Below are 21,035 nucleotides of genomic sequence, written 5' to 3'. Positions count from 1 at the left end.
GATTGGCCGCGCAGGAAATGTGACGCAGCCGTATGAGTAGTGCCACCAACAACATGAAAAAAAAGGACATTCTAGGATCTTTGAAGGCAATCTTTGCTACCGGTACCGGTCTCGTTTGTCACCTCGTCGGTTTTCCTTTCAGCTTGCCGGGTTTCCTTCATTTTTTTTTCGCTTTGTTGCCGACGCCTCTGGTCGAGAGCCCTCGCTACCTCACATGTTTCGGAGCCGTTGTTTTTAGTTTCGGGCGATGATTTGTTTTCGTTTGGTGCGTTGGCTCGATTTTGCTTCGGCGGCTTCGCACATTCGCTGTGGCTTTTCCACATTTTCAACCAGCGCCGGCGGTACGTGTTGTACTTTTGCGGGGTGGGAGGTTGTTCTTCTTTTTTTTCCTCTTCCTCTTGGGGGCCCCACTCTTTTGCCCTGTTTTCTTTGCCCAATCATCCAATCACTCCCACCCGGGCCGAGGATCGAAGGATATCTCGGCTCCTGGCGGGCCGGGATTGCGTATGCGGGCCTTTCAATTTATCTGCGCCGTTTGGTTTCGGTAGACTCGTTCGCTTTTCCTCCCACCAGAAGCGCACGAGTGGCCCAAATGGAGGTCCGGACCTTCGGTTCGGTAATTCGCACCAATCGCTCGTTGGTGGATTGAAACGTGTTTTCTTGCGTGTGCTTGCGCGCGTGTTTCTTTACCATCGTTTCTACCGTGCTCCTACCCCATCCTAGATCGCTTTCTTATTCTTGTGTGTACTCCTTCCTTGCCATTGGGCCCTTCTACCCTTCCAAGTCCCCACATCACTCTGTGGCTCTGTGGCTCTCTCTCTCTCTCTCGTTTTATGCGTTTCGGGATTCAATCTCAATCACAAACTCAAAACAGAGCCTCGTCCTTGCCCGAGGGGTGCTCGACGGAAGGTAAGGCAAAAAGCGAGCGCGGTAAGGACACGGACGAACGGGGAGGCAAAGTACGCCGGCGAATCCTCCGGTGAAACATCAATCCGTAATCCGTTCACAGGGCAACGGTTTTCGGGCGTCCCGTTCATCATTCCGACCGAATCGGAGCGACGGATCGGTGTGTGTGTGTTTTTTTTCTTCTTTTTTACGTGCATTATGCGATGCGGCGCTATGCTGCGCTTATGCTCCCGCGCTGCGGTCTCTCCCCATGCGTCCCGTACTCCCAGAACCCTCAGATTGCTCGATGTGCTCCGTGCGTCTAGTGATAAGGCGCCCAAAACCGAGGCTGTGGACTGGAGTGTGTGACGTTTCAATAAAGGCAGGCGGAAACGGTGAAAGGAAGAAGGGAAAAAGGACCCTTTTCGCTGGCGTTATTTTTGGCCACGTTCGCCGACGGCTTTGGCGTGGCTTCGAGGTTTTTCCTTTCCCCGCTTACGATTGATGTCAAGTACATGCACGGTGAAAGTGGACACGATGTGTGCCGGGTCGGGTGATGTGACCACCTCGATCGCAATCTCTTACTTCGGGGATTCGGGGGTGGCCAACACCTTTCGCCGGTAGATTGCTTTTTCTGTCTTAGTGCTCGACCGCTTCTCCTCCACCAACCCTGCGCCACCTTAATTGACCACCCCACCGGGGAAGGATTTGTGCTCGGTGCACTCTGACGTGGTTTCTTTTTCGGTTCTTTTTTCTTGTTGGTGCTTCTACTTATTATTTCCCTCCGGAATAGCGTAGCTGGGAAAAAAAGCACCACACACCATCGCCGGGGCCGTGACGAAATTCAACGTCCCAGAATGCGGGGTTTTGGGAGAGTTTCACCGAAAACTTTAAGCGACAAACCGACCAAATGCCCTTTACGCTGAACGCCCTGTACCTGAACGTGATTTATTCGCTAATTTAATCCTGTTTCTTCTTCCCTCACAGCCCACCCGGTTGGTGTCTCCGGACGAGGTGCTGAAGCGTCGCCGAGCGAACAGCTTCGAGCTGGCAACACTGCTGTGCAGTTTTCTGATCGGGAACGGGTTCGCTGCCTGTGTCGTTTCAGGATACGCGACCCGCGAAGTCGTCACCAACGATCAGCAACGCGTCCCGTGTCCGTTCGTGCCGGTTGAGGAAGAGGTAAGGTAGCGTGGGAGCTGTAGGACACCCACTAAGGACCCCGGGGGGGTGGGAGACGCATTTCCATACGCTGATTGGGTTCTTTTTCGTTCATTTTTATCTGTTCTCTAGCCAATGCCAATTCCATGCATGCTAAGCGAATTTGCCTCTGGCGTTGCAAATGTCACCCCCCGTTCGAGCATCCTTGTGATGGGGGGAAGAGGAGTAGGGTTGGGAACGGAAGGGAAAGAAATGCCCCTCCTTATCCTTTTCCCATCCTTTTTTTTGTCGGCCGGACGTACCTACCCAGCGGAGCGTTAATGAGGGCACCGACCGGTCGGTTGCACCGAAAAGCCGGAAAGAAGATGGCGAAGGAAACCGCCGAAAAACAAAAATAAAATAAGCACCTAAAAAAGAAGTCGTTCATCTTCGTTCGACTCAAATTACGCGCCCATTCGCTTGGGTTACGAAGGGCCCTCGGGGCCCCTTTTGCACGTGGGTCGTAACATTGTGCGCGGCGAAAACCACGACCGGATGCTGTTGCGGCATTCCGAGTGAACGTACAAAAAAATACGGAACACACATACACACAGGGTGAAGCCCTTCGGAGCGACCCAGGGGGGGCGACATCCGGCCGAGGAACGTTTCGTTGGGGGTTTCAGCTCAGGTGGGCGGGGGGTAGGGCGCTGCTGAGGGGGTTCGAAATTTGACCCCATCGTGTGCGGATGGGCCACACTTGGCCGTCAAAATACGGGAAAATTGTTCGAAACCCCGTGCCCGTGCAGCAAGGACGAGCTGCTGGCAGATGCGCAGCCACATGTGTTTGCCCATGTGTGTGATCGGGGAAGCAGAAGGTGAGAAAAAGAGAGAGTGAAAGAGAGAGGACGACTAATAAAACCACGCACACGACGATCGACGCATGCGGCCGCGCGCAAAGGAGAGTTAGCAAACGCAAGGATAACGACTGGGTTGAAATTAAAATGAAATAAATAAAGAGCCACCCGGGTTCGCGGGAATCGAGGAGTTGAAACGCGAAGGAAATTACGCCCAGAGGCGCTCACATTTGGCCGCACAAAAACGACCAACTGTTGAACGCGTGAGCCCTTCTGGTGGAAGGTCCTTCGCCCACGTCATCGCCAAAGGACTAACTCAGGTTTTTGGTTCATCTTGCAGGAAAGTGGCGACGAAGCTCAACCGGAGCCACCGAACAAATATCAGCTCCGTCAACCACCGGATCTGCGTAGCCAGTATCTGCTCAACATCGAGGAAGAAAAAGTGGCCAAAGTGCTGGCCGAGGAAGCGAGCAGGGAGGCGGCTGAACGGGAGGAAGCGGAACGATTAGAACAACCCCCACCGGACCCTAAACGAGGCCACCGTGTGCATGCGTGGGTCGCTATCCTCCAGAATGCACCGTGGTGTTATAAACCGGGCTATCGCGAGACAAAACTTGACTCGAACACAGGTGAACGTGTCCTGCGAGCTCCGAGCGCGTTTTTCGTCGAACCTTCGACAGGTTTCCGGCGTGAGGTGGCCTCCACGGACTACCTCGCTATCGAGAGCGTCTGGACACAGCATAACTACTACGTTAACAAGCAGGATCCGGCCAACGGATTGGCTGCACTCCGATGGGACCTGGCAGAAGGGCGCGATTGGGAGCACTTCCTGCCGGGTGAACCGTACGAATTGCGAGAGGATTGCGCCGTGCCCGAGGATCAGGACCCACTCACGACCGAGGAAGAGATCGAGAAAGAAAAACACCTGGATCTACCCGCGAGCTGGGTTCGACCGTTGGTCGTGTCCCGGACGGATTTCGAGCAACGCTTCCCAGACGGCGCGAAGGTGACGTACTTCCGGAAGGCGATTCACGAGCGATTCGCACCCTACCGGAACCTGATCGGGTTGGTACAACGCCTTACGGTGTACGAGACGCTCGATTACGATGGGCCCATTCGACGCTGGGAATGGTACGCCAACCGGGACGATCTGTTGTGCCAAGTGCGGCTCGAGTATGGCTCCGGTGAGACTGAAGAGCGCTTCCGGAAGGGCCGTCCGGACTGCTTGCGATCACTTCGACACCAGCAGGATGAGTACGAGATGCGCTTTTTCCATCAGTACCGGTTCGATGCGTTGCGGACGCTCTTTTACCACGCGACCTACATTCGAGAGCACTACGAGCGACGCGACGATTTGTAAGTGACCGGAATGGAGGTGAATCGAACGGTAGCTACTGCTAATTTCTTCGTTTCGTTTTTTCGCAGGCTGTACTACCGGGAGTTCCGCAACACGCCCAAGGATCAGATCACAAGGGAATCGAGCAAGCTGACGGTAAGAATCGCCTGAATTTCGTCCACACCGCGGTCACTGTGCGCTTTCTCGTTACTCAATGCTGTCAGTGAGGCTTTTAAAGCTCCGTACGTCAGCGCCATCTAGCGAAACAACGCACAACCACAGTCCGGTTTGCGTCTTGGCTAGCGAATCCATACAATTCCCTTTTCATCTTACTTTCTTCAGCACATTACAGAGAAGTTCCATCAGAACCCCACCAAAGAGCCGGTAAAGGACATCGCACTACGCAACTGCTACATCGAGGATAACAGGATAGCGCTGCAATTTCACTATGGTGCAGACTGCATCACGGCATCGACACACGAGTTCATCAAACCTCCCAGCTCAGAGATGGGCGAAGAAGTCCCGTATGATCCAACCTGCACGTCAGGATACGTGGTATGCAGGACCCAGTCGTTGAAAGCTCACACATTCGCATCACAAGAACCTTCTCTCCTTTGCAGTCAAACCCTTGGGATCCGCAGCCATCGCAACTCGACCTGTTTCTGCTGCTGAAGGAACAGCTGCGAGCAGAGGAACACGCATCACTGGCTTTTCGTCGACGTGTTGCTGAAATTGGAACAATGTTGGCCGAACGAAAGAAGCAGACGGACTCACCGCATCTGACCAGCAGCTTGTTCGATCCGTTACGCAACGAGGAAGCACGCCAATTACGACTGGCCAAGTACGAGGCGTTGAAAGCTCGCGAGGAACAGATCAAACAGCAACAGGCGGACTTCCTGGCACCGTATTTACTGCGGCTTGGGGACACCACAAAACGGCCACCGACACGAGCCCGCGTCATGGAGCTTTACCGCGACTGCACGACTGATTTGCGTCGATTCTACCGACGACTCGAGGAGGAACTGCGTAATCGGTGCGATGAGCTTATCACCGAGGAGCAATCACTTAAGCGCTTCCTGTCACGCTTCCAGGAGCACTTCGAGGATGCCGAGTACGAAAAGTTCATCGCCGAGGGTGAGACGCTCGAGCGTGACAAGCACATCCTGCAGATGCGCCTCGAGAACCTGCAGGACGAATATCGGCGTAAGGCGGACCATCTGCGGCGAGCTCTGCGCGAGGACGAACGATTACGTCCGTTCTTTGGCGCTGACGTCGAGTCGCCGGGTGATCGCAGCGAGGGTGGTGACGAGTGAAGAGAGTCCTTGAAGTCCTTGAAGGCTTGTCTTTTCGGTCCAAAGTACCGGTGTGTGGTTTGGTGTGATTAAATCCAACAACGTGTGACCCTACAGTCGGTTTTCTTTCTGTGACGAACACATTGAGAAGCCCCTGGACCGGAGGCACAAAATGGTGGCAATCGGTGTTCATATCGTTTGATTTACCCTTTTTTTTATTCAAAAGTAGTGTAATTTTTCGTACATGTTTCGCGATTCTATTGGATTTTATTTATTTATATTTCTTTCGATGCTTCACGTCCTCTTGCTCGCGTTCTAGCTCTCTTTATCCGGTTCCGGGTTTCCTTCGACGATGCCAGTGATAATCAAATCGTCCCCCGCCCCGCTTTCCACCTGCCCGAACGGATAGCTTTTAGTTGCAGCTGCTGCGACCTTCGCTAAGAGAAACAGATGCCGCTTGCTTGTTGCGATTTGATAACCTAGACGGTTTGAGTGTGTCTGTATTTGTGTACGTGTCTGTTGGGAAGTGTCTTTCCTCTTCTGCTACCCTTGTTTCATTTATTTACTTCTTATTACACTGCTGGAATAGCTTTCTCGCGTTCTCGGACGCCAAAAATCCACATTCGCTCTGTTTCTTACATTATTGATATCGGTTACTAATGTTTGTTTGCATGTCGTGTTTTCGTGTGTCCTTTCGCGCTCGTCCTTGCTGTTATGCGATAGTACCTTGTGTTCGAGTGTATGTGTTTGTGTGGCGTGTAATGCTTGTAAGTGAGGGATTGTATTATCATCTTTGTTGTTTTAATGCATTTGACTATTAGTGTATATACCGTTTTTTTTGCTAACCGATTGTTTTATCGTCTTCTTTACTCATTCGAATTTAATCTCCTTAGTACGATACTTCTATTTGTTTCCTCATGGGTTTTCTCGTCTCTTTTCTTCTTTTGCTACCCTTCTGTTCTTCGTTCGATCTCCGATTTTGTTTTAAATGTACTTGCTATCAATTTTCTCTTTCTCTCTATCTCTCTACCTACCGACGCCCGCCATCCACCCACGTCCACACCTAGCATGATTGATTCTGGTTCTGCCCTGTTCGGCGTCGGTTAAGTTCGTTTACTTGATTACTCCCATGTCCTGTGGCCATTTGCCTGCCTTTTAATTTTGCCTGATTACCCCAAGGATACTCATTCTTTGCGTTAGTACAAAATATCTAAATATATAGATTAGATGTATATGCACTGTATATGTATGTACGTGTATACATATATATGTATATATATATACTTCCTTGGGTACACTTAAATTAAAGTAGTACAAAATTATTCTCTTTCTCTTGCCTCCGCCCTTTGGTAGCCCGTTTCGATCCCACCCAACGCCTCCCACTTCGCGCAGTTCCTGAATTTTCCCTTTATTTTTTGTTTCCGCTACAATGATGACGACCTTCGACGCTGCCCGACACCTGTCTACGATACTTTCTGTACACTATTTGCTGCATTTATGCGATGTATTTACGATTCATTCCTTGCTTTAGCTAACATTTCATGTGTATTAAGTGATACTTTACGATTTTTTATATTTTTTTCTCTGCCTTTCTTTGCCTTTTCTTTTTTATGTATCTTGTAGAGATTCTGCTTGGTTCGCGATCGCCGAGTTAGAGCAGCTCGCTCGCTCGCGCTTCCTGGCCTGTGTCCTTCTAGTGTATTATTATCTACGCGCGGATGGCTGCGGGACGAAACCGTTAAGGACACCGTCCTGTCACCGTAGCCCTCCCCACCGCCCTCGGAGGTCCCGAGCGACGTTTCGCCGGCACCAAACGTTGCACCAACTGCTGCTGTTTCGCTTCAACGTACGCGCAACTATATGTACAAGTAAATTCGATTTTCCAACCTTCTCGTCTGCGCCTTCGCCACCCACGTTGCGGATCAGCTCGGCCAGGATTCCCGGGGGAGGGATGAAGGGGCGGAGAAGGGGGGGTGGAGGCTAAGGATTTGCGATGGAAAATGGCGGCTACAACTACTGTACAGCGACGACGTGCAGACGGAGCTCGTATTCGTATTCCCCCAAAAAACGGAAAGTACACCAACGGAACCCTTTGCGATTATTTCAACCCGCTTGTTCAACCAGTTCGATTGCCTTCGTGCGTTGGGCGGTTCCCTTTCTCCGCGCGCGCGTTCTCGTCCTTCTTATCGATTCTCATCCACCGAAACGTCCGGGTCAGAACGTCTGCGTCCGGTTCGACCGAATAACCCGAATCACCGTCCAGCCGCAAGGGCGCTCGCACCAACCCACGGTTCTGCTTCGTTCCGTTCCGCGGTGCCAAACTTAAATGAGAATTAAATGTTAATAGCTTATCGATAACGAGCCCGTCTGGCCAATGCAGCGCCCTTCGTCGTCGAACGTGGCCAACGTGAGCCGAGAGAACTTGTTGCTCAACACGCCAATGCCGTTGTTCTTGATTGGGTTTGGTTCTGTGGAGAGAAAGAGAGAGAGAGCGTAGAAAAAGGCGCATTAATCAATCAACCTGGTACGGGTGGCGTGCCCTACAACCCCCCAAACCCTCATGGGTGTAGGTGTGAGTGTGTGCATTAATTATCTGCCCACCCTCGAGTGAATCAAATCGCTTATCGTAGCACATTAGATCCAAAAGAAATAGCAATTCAACCAACAGCAGGGTTACTTCCCTACTTCTGCTTTCGTTGGCTATTTTCAAAGCACTCTTCGATGCCAGGTCTCGAGGTGTAGCTATGTTGGGCAGGAGCATAAATCGCTCAAACACCACCACACACCACAGTAGCCGATGCATGGCCGCCTCGAAATCCTTACAGCACCAGCATGGTGCGGACACATTTCGCCATGCCTGCGTCTATCCACCAAAGGTCCTTTTTCCGTTGCTATTTACTCCCGAGATTCCCAGAAAGCGACGGGTCACGAGTGGAAAGTTCTCCACCAACTTTACGGCCATCGGGGTGAACATGAACATGAAACGTTGCGAAACAATGTCGTGCCTTCGTCAAGCGAGTTGCCTTCGGCGGTCCCAGCGCTTTCTTTTCCCTTTACTTTTGTCCATTTATTTAAGGGGACTCCATTTTTTTTCTCCTTCTTTTGAACCAGTCGGTTGCGTATCGATTACGCACGCACTAGCACCACGACCGAAAGGACTTTATACCGACTTTGGAAACCGTCCCCGACAGCTGACTCCACATTTCAAGCGGTACCATTTTTTTTTTTGACAAACCCTTCGACCCACAAGAATCAGACCCACTCACCTACGTAGGTGTTGTCGGCCAGCCCCCCGGCGCCCTGGTCAACGTCCGCACCGCTCTCCTTTCGCCGCTTGTCCTGCTCGATGAAGTGCGTGATTAAGGCGTCCACCATGGCGGCCTGGCGGGAGAAAATCTGCATCAGCTTCGTGGCCGCGATTCCGTTCTCGACCGCACCAAACTGCAGGAAAATGCACGGCAAACACTCGGGGTCGTTCACGTTGCTTGGTTTGGCGTACTCCCACGAGAACTCCTCGTACTTTAGTCCCAGCAGCAGTGTCTATAGCGAGAATAGTAGGGCGTTAGCAGGCTGTTAACGAAGAGATGCTCCTTCGGCAGGATCTTCTGTGACTCACGCATTCGATCTGATCGATGACGAAGATCCCTCGCTCGTTGACCGCTATTAGCACGGGTAGATCCTTCTGCTGCATCAAGCTCATGAGGCCTCGCACTGGCTGCTCGACTTGACCGTGGAAATAGGCCGCCCTGAGGGAGAACACGTGTTGAGAAGAGCTCAGTAATTGGTGCACCGCCAAGCGGATCCCTTTCTCGACTTACCCGTAGAACGGAAGACCCCAACAGAACTCGAGGTACTTCCGCATCAGCTTCTTGGTGGTGGCCGTCGTCGGGACACGTTTGAACTGCTCCAGCAACCGGACCTCAGCCGACGACCGCTGACTGATCGGCAACCAGGACCAGCTCGAACTCTTCGCCACGTGGGCTGGCAGGAAGCGAAACTGGTTCTCGCTGCGAAAGGGAGAAAACTCCGTAAGCATCGAAGCATGCTCCTTGAGCAGCTTAGGATTTCAGACTCACCGAAAGTAGCTGGTGGTGTGAGTGTGTGAGTTGTACGGGCCGAGCTCTATCCGGGCCTGGATACCACCAAGCATGATCGACTGTGACGGTTCCATCACGTACCGACCGAGCAGCACGTTGTGGCGGGCCTCCTCATACAACAGTTCCAGTATCCGAGGGTCCCTGGAAGGCGTCGAGTGTGTAGGTGAGTAGAGAGTGACAGTTTGGAAGTGGAGTTTTTATTTTGGGTGGAAAAGTAAGGACGGCTATCTGGCTTCTAAGAATTGGGATTTTGAGAACGAGCTACCTCTTAATCGATTCAAATGCATGCGTTCTAGAACGCTCGATCTCAAACAAAGAGCGAACAGACACAAAAAAAAACCCTCACGTAACGTCACAAAATCGAAGCACGACGTCACGAAAGACACAAAGGCTTATTATTACAGCGCAATGGACCGGCAATTCTAACAAACGGACGAAGCCCGTTCATCATGCCCTTCAGCTCGAAACGTTCGTTGCTTTTACCGGGTTTTCTGGGAAAATCTAATCACTCGCAACGCATGTAGATACAAGTCCTTAGAATTTCGCTTCGGCCGATCGGTTGTTGCTCGGACGCTCTTCGACGCTTTCGCCCGGTGCCATTCAGGACGAAATGTCATTCGCAAGCACTTTCTCCTTCGAGGAAAGCGCTTTCACGGGCCTTATTTTCCCGAACGCCAGGGTCGAGGGGGGAGCCTTCTCGAGATTCGCAGGATTCGAAGTATTGGGAAAAGAGATCAGACACCGTTGGAGACGGAGCAGGACACACATGACCTCCTGAAGCATGGTTCTTACTTGATTTTCTCCTCATCACGGCGCGAGAAAAACACATTCCGTCGCAGCGTGGTCATCGGTTCGTCGGACAGCTTCTCCAGCTCATTCCCGTGGCTGTGTTTGTCCAGCAGCTTTGACCAGGCGACACGCACCGCATATGGCCGATGGTGTGGTTTTAGCTGCACCTCCAGCAACGGGCTCGTCATCCACAGACCGAACACGCTTTGGGCCAGCAATTTGTTCGTTATACCTAGTTCTTCACAGCCAAGGGCGGCGGCAAGCATCACCTGCGCCGGGCACTGCGCGGTACCCTCGATCTCCATATGTACAGCGATCCGAGACATCAGGTAGACCACCGTCGGGATCACCTGTTAAGGAGAGAGAGAGAGAAAGAGAGAGTGAGTGAGCCATCGAATAACCACCCCTGGAAGGACCTTTGTACCTTTTGCATCGGTCGCGGGGGCGCCAGGGTCGTAGTGCTGGTCGTCGTTGCCGTCGTCGTCGTCATCGTGCTGGCGGCAGGTCGTGTCACGACGTTCACAGTTACGTTCACGTTGACTCCACCCGAGTGTGGTGGATTGGCCACGAATGGATTGTCCTCAGGTCGAGGGCCAATGTTGGGCGCGCAAACCGCGGAAGGATGACTTGGGCCGGTTGAACCCACTGACGAATGCCTACCGTACGGGTTTCGTGGAGTCACAGGCGCTGGTTTCGAGTCGTTGGAATGTCCCGGACCTAGCTGATAGTTGGCGTTGCCATTACTCGACGAAGGACCTGCCGGATGTGTGAGAAAAAGGAGGGCACGTTTTAGAGGATGTTCTAATTTGCACAACATTCGATTCTGCAGCATCCACGTGCTTGGGAATTCGCTCTCGTCGGTATGGGACCGGAAGCAACCCCGACGTGACCTTGCGTTGTTAGGTTGAGAGAGACATGGTTAGCATCTCTCCACAGGGAGAGAGAGAGAGAGAGAGAGTAAATGTTTTTTTGTCAGCCTCATCTCGATGAATATGCAATGTAAGTGTCAACATTCCGGCATCGAAGAAGGCGACAACGCCTACTTGTTCGATTTGTAGATAGGTCACAGGACATCGACAGGATAAGACATACGAGGCAACAGCACTTTCTCATGTGTTTGATTGTGCCCCATTTGTGTTAGTGCTACGCATGACTCCAAAAATCCAAGCTCCACCAGGGAGAGGGTACTTTCGCACACACGAAACCAAACGCTGGCAAAACCGAAGCCGATAAGCGAAAGCCGGCGGCTTTGGTCGCTGCCATCGCTGCCATCGCCTAATGCCACCCTTCGAACACATGTCACCGCGACAGGGCCCGATTTCTGATTTCGCCCGGTAAGTGCGGCTAATTGATAAAAGCGGTATCTTATCGAACGCGCCCCGGGGTTGGAAGCTCTGGTGAGAAATTACATCAAACAAGCGCAAGCAGGTCGCATGAGCCACCACGCTTCATTAGGCCGCTGTCGCTCCGACGCTAAAGAAGACGCTGGATGTGCAGGTGTACAAAGTAGTGAAGCGAAACAGCAAAAAAAAAAGACAAAATTACAAACGCTCATCGAACACAGCGCCATTAGCCATTCTAGGGGTGAGGTTCGAACGGTGACGAATCAGTTCCGTGAGACGAGTCGGTTGGAGTTGGGGATTTGTTTAGCGAACGACGCAACCTCAAACCCCCACCAGTCGTCAGTAACCAACCACCCCGCAAGTCGGTGTCATCATCAACCACCCCCTCGCTTTAGGAATCCCATTCGGACGTTTGGATCATCGCCACGTTGGGTAAATATTTATACTTCGCTTTTATACCACGCACCGGTGAGAGACAGAAAGAGAGAGAGAGAGAGAGTGATAGTGTCGAAGGGATAGAAAAGAGGTGGATGGGGGGGGGGGGGGTAAGGTACACCACCACCAACCCCCAAAAAAGGCTTTCAGAGCCGGGTGGATCAGTTTGGCGCCGGATTTGCCGCGATTCAGTCACACGAGTCGGAAACGCGCTTCTATCGGCTACAAAGTGAGTTGGGCTTTTCTTTCCATTTTTCCGGTGCATTGTGCAAGCGGGTGGAGTCAATCACTCCTCCCTTCTGCCCCTCTTCTTTCCCCTCTCCGTACACCTGCTTGAATTAGTGACCTCATGAGCCACGGTGTGCTAAAGTGCGATAAGAGTTCGCGAAATTTTGCACGAAACCGTTCCCGTCTGTGATCCAAGTGATAAATGCCCCCGTCAGAGGGTGCCATCTTTTCCCGTGCATGTGTGTGTGTGTGTGTTTGTGTGTGTGCGACACGTTCAAAATTGTACCAGACAATGAGTAACACCATGGATTAAAGTTTTCAACCCCACCGAGTCCGATCGAACAAAGGATCGCATTAAAATTCACTCTTCCGCGTATCAATTAGCTCTCGCCGTGATTTCACCGTGGATCGTTGCTTTGAATGCACCCTTCTGGCCAATGCATCGGTTCCATCGGTTGCATTCTGGGTGCTGATGCACAATTGCAACCCCCCTTCCTCCCACCCCCACCCATCCATCTCGGGAAACGCCCACCCAAATCGGGAGTTCGCATTAACGCAACGTGTACGGGCCATTTCCACGGAACTGACCACGCGCTTTTCCCAGCATACCGGCGTTGGTGCCGTGTTCGTTGCATTCAGTTCTCGCTGATTGGGAACATTATCCTGCCCAGCTCGCATACGCACGAACGTCGGTTTTGCAAACATAATGCCGCGGGTTTTATCGGGCACGTGATTGTTTTCGCCAAGCTGCTGGTCCTCACAACGGCGCTGTACCGTTCGAAAGAGCGAACAGAAGTAATTTAGATGTACCGCCGCGACATTTGCATATATGGAGATGCATCCCCGGTATTCCAGCGAAACAATCAGCTGCAACGGCACGTCGATTTTGTTCGCTACGGTTTGCTGGAACTGCGCCCGATTCGAACGGTGAAACAAGACTCACGCGACTTCGGCACACGTCCATTAACTACAGCTGCCAACTGGCAGTCAGTCGGTCGGGGAAACTTAATCAAAACGTAAACTTTTCGACGGCCCCCTTTCCCTGGGCCAGCTTCGACTCATTAAGCTGTCCATTTTGGAGCCGGTTTTCGAAGCGAGTTCGTTTTGGAGTTTGTCTTCATATTCAGCCCGGCATCGTCGGCGTCGTCGGCGCTGGCCAGGGCAGTTCGTTTTTGTTTAATTAAATTTTCATCTCCTCGGGTGCCAACCAACTCAACCCACTTCCTGGGCAGAACCGGAAGCGAACAAGAAATCACACTTCCGTGCGAAAGGCGTCCATGTGCACTGGTTTGGTCGATGAAAAGTGCATGTGCATGCCACTCAAAGGATGCCTCGTTGCGGGTGCCGAACATCGATCGATCGAGACCAAAATTTCGTCCCCACTCGATGCCATCCTTTCCCCTTTTCCACGGCTGTTTTCGGTTTATTAGACACGCCACTTCCGGGCGCCATACCCAGGGTCGAGGGTCGAGCTTTAGGGGCACTCTCAGCATGCTGTCGAGCAGTTATCGAGACGGAGCTGGAGCCGCATCACTTACGTCCGGGTAGCAATTAATGTTTGATTTTAATTTTAAAACACCCACCCTAAACTAGGACGCCGTGGAACCGTTTCCGGTGCGGTCCGGAAGCGCCAACGCAGGCCAACAGAGCGGTATGGGCACACAGCAGGTGAGAAACTACGATGATTACGACCGGATACGCTACTTCTACTACGTGTGGCCAACCAAACCGAGTCCTGCGCCCTGGGACTGGTGGCCCGATCCAATGTCGACGACCACACAATCCGTGACGACGTTCAGCTCGGCCGAAAAGAGGACGTTGCTGCTGTATGACATCTTTATCCCGATGCTCGGCGCCGCCATCATAATACTCAACCTGCTCGTGGTCATATCCAGCGCGCTGTTGCTGCGTAAAGGTAAGCATACGCACGTGAAGGTCGCAGCAAATCAACAGCATTTAAAACACAGCCCGTCAGCTTGTTATACTCGCGCCGGCAAATGTCAAAGTTCGAGCATCGCGTGACGTTTTCAACCGACGCAGCAGGCCATGCTTTGGGAAAGCTGCTTGATCTTTTTGGATCATTTGTTTGTGTAAACATGCGCGATCGTGTTTACGATGAAGTCAAACGATGCGCTTGGAGTTGATCAGCTGTAAACATGGCGCACCTGCAACTGAGCGCATTTAACCCGAGCGTCCATGAATGCAGTTCATCTTTCTCATAACGGAACGTTCAAATGCGTGATTCGCTAGGGTTGATTTTCGTCTTCTTTTGCTGCAGACTATCACTTCAAAGACCTACTCTATACGTTATTTCCTTCTCTCTCGATTGCAGGCCAACAACCTTACACCACGTACATGTTCCTAGGCAACGTTGCCGTGTCCGATTTACTGACTGGCTTTGCAGTCATTTACGGCCAATACGCGCCCCGTGAGCTTCGCGGCGAGGACAATTGTGCCATTATGATAGGTAAGTGCAATGGAACTAACAAAACTGCCCTTGGCAACCCGTATCGGAACCGGAGAGGCACGACTTGCGGAAATGGGCTCAAGGTATCGGGGAACGTACAGGATCTGAGCATCCTGGTTTTTGCCCCATTCAGGCGGACGATAAAACGGGTCACATTTCACCGCTGCTGCAATCGCTTCCACGCTGTTGCATGTCGCATTTATTGCGCCGCCTATTTTGTTTATGTATTTTCCCTCGCGTTTTATTTAATCGCATCAAATTTATTTTCCGCTCCACGAGAGCAAAATGCAGGCTTCCTTTTTCTGCCTCCACGTGCAATCGTTTTTTGTCGCACCACAGCGAGAGTGCGATTCGAATAGGACAGTCACACAGGCAGTCAATTAATCGTTGATTGAACCGATCTTTATCCAATCGCCATAAATAATGCGCTCCTGATGACGCTCGGGATTATTGGGTGAGTGGGACTCGAACCGGAACTGAACCCGGACGGCTAATGATACTGATGATCAGTGGAATGGGACAAAAATGAATTGGTAACCCTTCGAAGAAAAGCGTCGGATACGGGGAAGGAAAATCTAACAAAAGGACGCTTCGATTCAATTTACGCCTAACATTTCTCTGAATATTTGCGTGCTTACATCTGAACAGCCGTGACGAACGCTTCCGCTTAAATCGTTATTTAATCAAATCGGAGCGATCCGTTTTTTCTGACGAAAAACTATCCATTTTCATTTCCCGGAACGTTTTTAGTCCAAAGTGGTAGTGTTTGAAGAATGTGAAATCGAAACCGAGCTTCACTACGCTACTAAATTCCGGTTCCATCCGGCCCAGATTGAGTGCTCTAATTTTCCCGCACTGCAAGAGTTAGTGAAAACACACGTGCACACGTGAATGCACCGGATGAGCAACGAGCCGAGCCGGGTCGAGCCCCAAGAGGAGGCTTAATTCCGTGCCAGCTTTGCTCAGCCCGCTGTGAAACTGATTAATGTCTCCCATGCAGTCGATTATCCACCCGGAGCTATGATGGGACCCATGATTTAAAGCGCCCTCTGGCCACACCAACCGGCTGATGATCCTTTCGGTATGCTTTCGGGAGCCTCCGGGCTCTTTCCGCGAGCCACGTTATTAAGCTCTTATTTATGCGCCAGCTCGGAAATGTCGCTCGTGAAATGAAATAAACATGTTTCGGAAGCTCGTACGAAGCTCGCCTGCGGAGGTCCTCCTGGCCGGTTGGATTAAGCGCTCGCCACGAGGACTCGCACGTCGGTTTCTTTGCGCTTTTGACCTCGTGAGCAATGGAACATGAAACGAAACGTCGGCCACAAGCAAGACGGTCCCGAGGCGAAACCTCATCATATCCTGCGATCCACGCCAAAAGCGCCACCGACCGGCTGGCAGACGAGAGCTAATGAATTAATCTGTCTATTATATATCTCCTTTGACTTTTCCGGGTACCGTTTCCGCACACGTATGTGTGAGTGTGTGTATGGGGGAGTTTTGCGATGCTCAACCGTTGAAGCACACACACACTTTTTTTTTTAGCCTCGTCTTTCGATTCGCTGCGAGCAATTATTCACGTGGGACGGGTGAAATATGCTTCTGCGCCATTCCGCCCGATTCCCATCCGAAAAAGGAAAGCCATGTTCGGCCGGAGTGCTGGGAACCGGAGCAGGTGTCATGTGTGCCGACCATCCGGTATGTGTATTCCGTCAACGAACGCGTGACGTACTTTGATTAATTATTTCAAATTACCCCTCTTAATTAGCAGTGCAGCGGCGCGGGTTCTAGCGGTTCCATTCCGCCGTCCTGGCTGCATTGGGACGCGCGAAACGAATGAATATGCACGCGAGGAAAAGCGTCCTCTCGAGACGGGGACAGGCGGATTTAAATTCTCAGTCCCCAGCCCCCAGGCTCCTAGTAACAAATACCACCACACGACGTGGCACTCGTGGCAGTCCCATCATCATCATCATCATCATCATCATCGCCGTCGTCATCAAAACCGAAGCGAGTGGTGAAGCACCTGCGGCGGTGGTGGTTTAATTTTCGATGACTTTTCTGAAAGACCTCGTTGGTGCTATGGTGGTATGCACCCTTTTTTTTTTTGGGTCCTTCAGCCCTCCTAGCGGTATGGGTGAACCTCAGAGCTGCACTCGAGCGCAAGGCGCGTTAATTTAATGTAGCAGAAGTGCCAGCCACGAGGGTGGTGCTCGACAGAAAGTTGTTCGGCAGACGTTGGCAGTGCACGCGAAAAATACGATCACGTGAAAATGGAATGCATTCTCCATCGCTTTGCTGTCGGAAAGGCATCCCCTCGGTGCTCGACGTTCTTGCGACGTTCTTGCGACGTTCTTGCGACGGACGATCGACGGCGAAAAGGCGCCACTCACGAATCGAAGCGAAATGGAACCAAGCAAAAAACCAACGCCGGTGGGGGTGGGATAAATAGCGCCGGAAGCGGTGGGCTAAATGCATCCAAATTGTTTTAAATCAACAAAAACCCTTTTAGTCTTCGGGGTGTCTCTCCGTGGCATGGCGCCCGTCGAGGCAATGAAACCAGGCAGGTGGAATGAAGCAGCGGCTGGCCGGGGGAAAACTTCTTCGTCGATCTTTCCTTTCGGTGACGTTTGTTTGTTTGCACGCGTTCGGATTGGCGGGCGCGTTTTTGTTTCACTTTCCATCGATTTTTCACTCCCACGGTTGCAATTTTCTGCCACCCACCGTGGGAGCTAGCGATGCGGGTTATTCGAGTTTTCCCTCTTTTTTTTTTCACCGACGGCTTCCCGGTGGAATTTTCCAATCGTTTGCCTCTTACCCCTGGGAGTGGCTCACTTCTTTTGTTTGTCCCGTATTTCACCCACCCACCACAGCCATTCTTTCGCCGAAGGATCGATCGATGGCCTTCTGGACTTCGGGACGCAAAACAAGGACGCATTCCAGCAGAAAGCCCTTCCAATGGCAAACATGATGCCAGTGAAGCGGCAGCAGCAACAAGCGAACGCACGAGGCAAACAGCGCGTCTCCCATGAACCGAGAGCGAAGGATTCCACGAAGGATACCGTGCCGCGGTGGTGGAATAGCCGCGTGGCTAATGAGTTGAAAGCTTTCAATCATGCGATTATACCAGAACCGTCTCATTAAACGTCCATCAACGTCCGGCCGTCCGTCCGTCGGCCGGTTTGGTGCAGTTTTCCACGGTTTTCCGCGGTTTTTCCACACACCCCACCCGTTCGGGAGACCCCGATGCCAACTCGATCGAAACCCAATTCCGATACGCGACACGGCACCGATACCGGCCTGTAATTGTGCCTCGTTTACATGTCAACCACCAGCGTTCGAACATGCGAGTGAACCATCCAATTATCCGTCCACCAAACCCCTTTCGATTCACCGAAAGCAAACCACCAACAATCGCACCAACCATCATGCCTCTCTCTCTCTCTCTGTCTCTCTCACACACACTCTCTCTTCGCAGGTCTCATTGTGTCCATGTCGCTGGTTTCGGTGTACAGCGTGGGTTTGATAGCGATCGATCGGTTCCTCTACATCCTGTACGGTTTGCAGTACCAGCGCTATCTGACGCGTACCCGAGCACGCATCCTGATCGCCACCACCTGGCTCATCGGTAGGTTGCTCATCGTCCCCCGACCGTTGCCATCCATTCACAGGACGCTTTTCTCTCTCTCTCTCTCTCTGTTTGCCACAGGACTCGTCATTGGGTTTCTGCCGGCGCTGGGCTGGCGAGGAGATACCGAGGATGGACGGACGTGCTGGTTCATCCGGTTGGCACCACCCCCGCTCGTTATCCTGACGGCAGTCGTCGGTATCCTGCCGGTTCTGTTGGTCATCGTGCTGTACAGTATCATCCTGCAGAAAGCGCTCCGACGCGTCACCCAACTGAAGAAGGCTTCACGTGAGCTGCGTGGCGTTCAAACCGGCAACTTGAGGTTGTTCCGGGGTGGAGGAGCTCCGTCAGGGGTACATACACGCCCGCAACTGGGCGCACCCTCCGACACGGACACCGGAGCTCTCAGTGAGGACGAACACGCGCGCTCCGATGGTGACTCGAGGCGATGCGTCTGTCTTCGATCGCGTTGCTGTTCATCTCGCCGAGCTTCAAGGATGGGTGGACCGGGCAAGCAGCTGAACGGAAGTGGCACAGGACCAAACGCAACGGTGCCCAACGCGACCACGACAAACGCGACCGGCGGTGGTGGTAAAGGTCCGACCAAGTGGAAAGCGATAAAGGTGGTGATGTTCACGACGGGCAGCTTCGTGGTGACGTGGGTGCCGTACTTCATCGCTAGCCTGATGTACGTGGCGTGTGATCCGGCGACGAATGAGGAACGATGTCGGGGGCTGCAGTTTGCCATTGCCAGCCCATTGGCCGTCCTCGGGTTTGCCAACAGCCTGCTCAACCCGATCATCTACGCCTGGTGGCACAACGGGTTTCGAGCGTCGATGAAACGGCTCGCGGAAAATGTCCGCCGGAGGTTGAGCTGCTGCCGCTGCTGCTGTGCGGATGGTTCGCGATGTTGCCATAAATCATCGCACCACCCTTCACCACCCACCACTAGCAACCCTGTGGGACCTCCATCGCTACCGGGGATGGGCGGTGATGTGGTGAGGCCACAACCCAATCGAGCATCAGCCGGCGTCGGCAATCGCCACAGCGACCAGGAGTTTTCCATCACCGACGACACAGACATCGAGCAGCCGGGGCCGGGGCCGGGTTTGACCGGTGCCGCGACGCGCCTCTGAGTACCATTAGGAATTAGATTACGCTCACACACACACGCACACGGACGGCGGACGGACGGATTGTCTCACGCTCGCGTGCGTGGAAGTAGATTGTCGCCTGAATGCAATCGCTTGGAAAGGAGGCGCTCTGGCGTGCTTAAGGAATGGTTTCGTTAGGCGAAAAGTCACCCCACATTCAGGCGGGGGGGCTCAGTATTTGAGCTTCAAACCACACGTGACACACACACACACGGGCGCGCTAGAGCGAGGCTATGCAAGGAGCGGAATGATGCCAATGGCGTCTAGACCGCGTAAGGAACCGGCAGCATCCTAGATTCCGTATTCCGTTCGAGAACTGCTCGCTGCTCGTGCAAAACGTCGGTAAATCATACAAGCACGGCGCCACCCGTCGAGGTTATTAATTACCCACCCAAGACCCCACCTTCTTACGAAACGTGTCCCTCTCACCTCCCCCCACACACCCCGGGGAAAGAAACAAAGAGGCCCATTTTTGGGTGTATTTTTCGTTTCATTTTTCCTTTCTTTTGGCTCGCCGAACCGGCACCGCTCGAATGGGGAGGGGTCTTTTTTCCGAGAACATCCCGCTCCAATAATAGGCCGACATTTGCATAAACAAATTACGCTAGCGCTTACGAAACTTGTGCTGGTGGGTGGGGGACCCGGGGGCAATTATGATAAAATAAAGCCCAATGTTTGATCCCATGCAGCAGCAGCACCAGCGGCACCAGGCGCCTCCATCACCGGCTCGGAAAGCTCCACCGCGAAGATGGACGCTTTGAATTATTGATTTTCATGGGCACGAGCCCGAGCAGGCGGGAAAGTTTCACCCACTCTACTAGTCTCCTTCTTGGTCCTTTCTCACCACCAACTCCGAGAAGTACCGAGCGCGCGCAATGTGCGCCGGATATCCATTTGCATTACCCAAGCACCCCACTCACACACACACACATTCATACGGCATGCGTGCCATATCATGCCGCACGAAGCCGGAGCTATCTCGAGCATTAACTGTATTAATTATTCATTTGCTCGTTTTGATAGCGGCTCGTGACCGGCGGCAGGACGACAGGAGGGGCTAAGAAAACGCACGAGATGAAGATGTGGCCGCTCGATTTTCCCCAAAGGGACGCTCTTTGGAGCGCGACGCACGCCGTCCAGATCGGATGCTTTATCTTTGGCCGTTCGATTGCATCAATTATAAAATAAATTAATTACGGCTTGCTTGGGAAAGCGAAAAATGGATGGAGTGGGAGCGAAAATCAATAAATTATCTCCGACCTTATCTCCATCGGCCGACGATGGGTGGGTACGAGCGTGAGGAGAGCAAAGGAGGACTATTTTTAACACGAACCCGCTCAAACTGGCCCCTTTTTAGCCGACTGCCTTTATTGGAGCCTCCTTTTTTTCG

The 21,035-nt window shown here is 52.4% G+C and overlaps 2 protein-coding genes across 2 annotated transcripts in view; one reads left to right on the top strand and one right to left on the bottom strand.

The window, feature by feature from the left end:
• The first annotated feature begins 1,795 nt into the window (after positions 1 to 1,795).
• LOC128730737 (coiled-coil domain-containing protein lobo) lies at positions 1,796 to 5,528 on the top strand. Its single transcript, XM_053823819.1, has 6 exons — positions 1,796 to 1,828; positions 1,873 to 2,067; positions 3,220 to 4,235; positions 4,305 to 4,371; positions 4,558 to 4,770; positions 4,836 to 5,528. The coding sequence occupies exons 1-6, from the start codon at positions 1,796 to 1,798 to the stop codon at positions 5,526 to 5,528; spliced, it is 2,217 nt and encodes a 738-aa protein (XP_053679794.1).
• A 735-nt stretch (positions 5,529 to 6,263) lies between these two features.
• Positions 6,264 to 21,035, bottom strand: part of LOC128730726 (FERM domain-containing protein 8) — a 29,598-nt gene continuing 14,826 nt past the window's right edge. The window contains exons 3-9 of the mRNA XM_053823808.1: positions 10,818 to 11,149; positions 10,397 to 10,743; positions 9,584 to 9,745; positions 9,326 to 9,514; positions 9,124 to 9,253; positions 8,774 to 9,047; positions 6,264 to 7,975 (exon numbers count right to left, since the gene is read on the bottom strand). Coding sequence (XP_053679783.1) covers positions 7,848 to 7,975; positions 8,774 to 9,047; positions 9,124 to 9,253; positions 9,326 to 9,514; positions 9,584 to 9,745; positions 10,397 to 10,743; positions 10,818 to 11,149 — 1,562 coding nt within the window. The 3' untranslated portion in view covers positions 6,264 to 7,847. The remainder of the gene's footprint in view (positions 7,976 to 8,773; positions 9,048 to 9,123; positions 9,254 to 9,325; positions 9,515 to 9,583; positions 9,746 to 10,396; positions 10,744 to 10,817; positions 11,150 to 21,035) is intronic.

Source organism: Anopheles nili, chromosome 2 (genome assembly GCF_943737925.1).
Source record: "Anopheles nili chromosome 2, idAnoNiliSN_F5_01, whole genome shotgun sequence".
Classification (NCBI taxonomy): Eukaryota; Metazoa; Arthropoda; class Insecta; order Diptera; family Culicidae; genus Anopheles; species Anopheles nili.
Note: the sequence above shows the minus strand (reverse complement) of the source record. Positions and strands in the feature narration are given on the sequence as shown.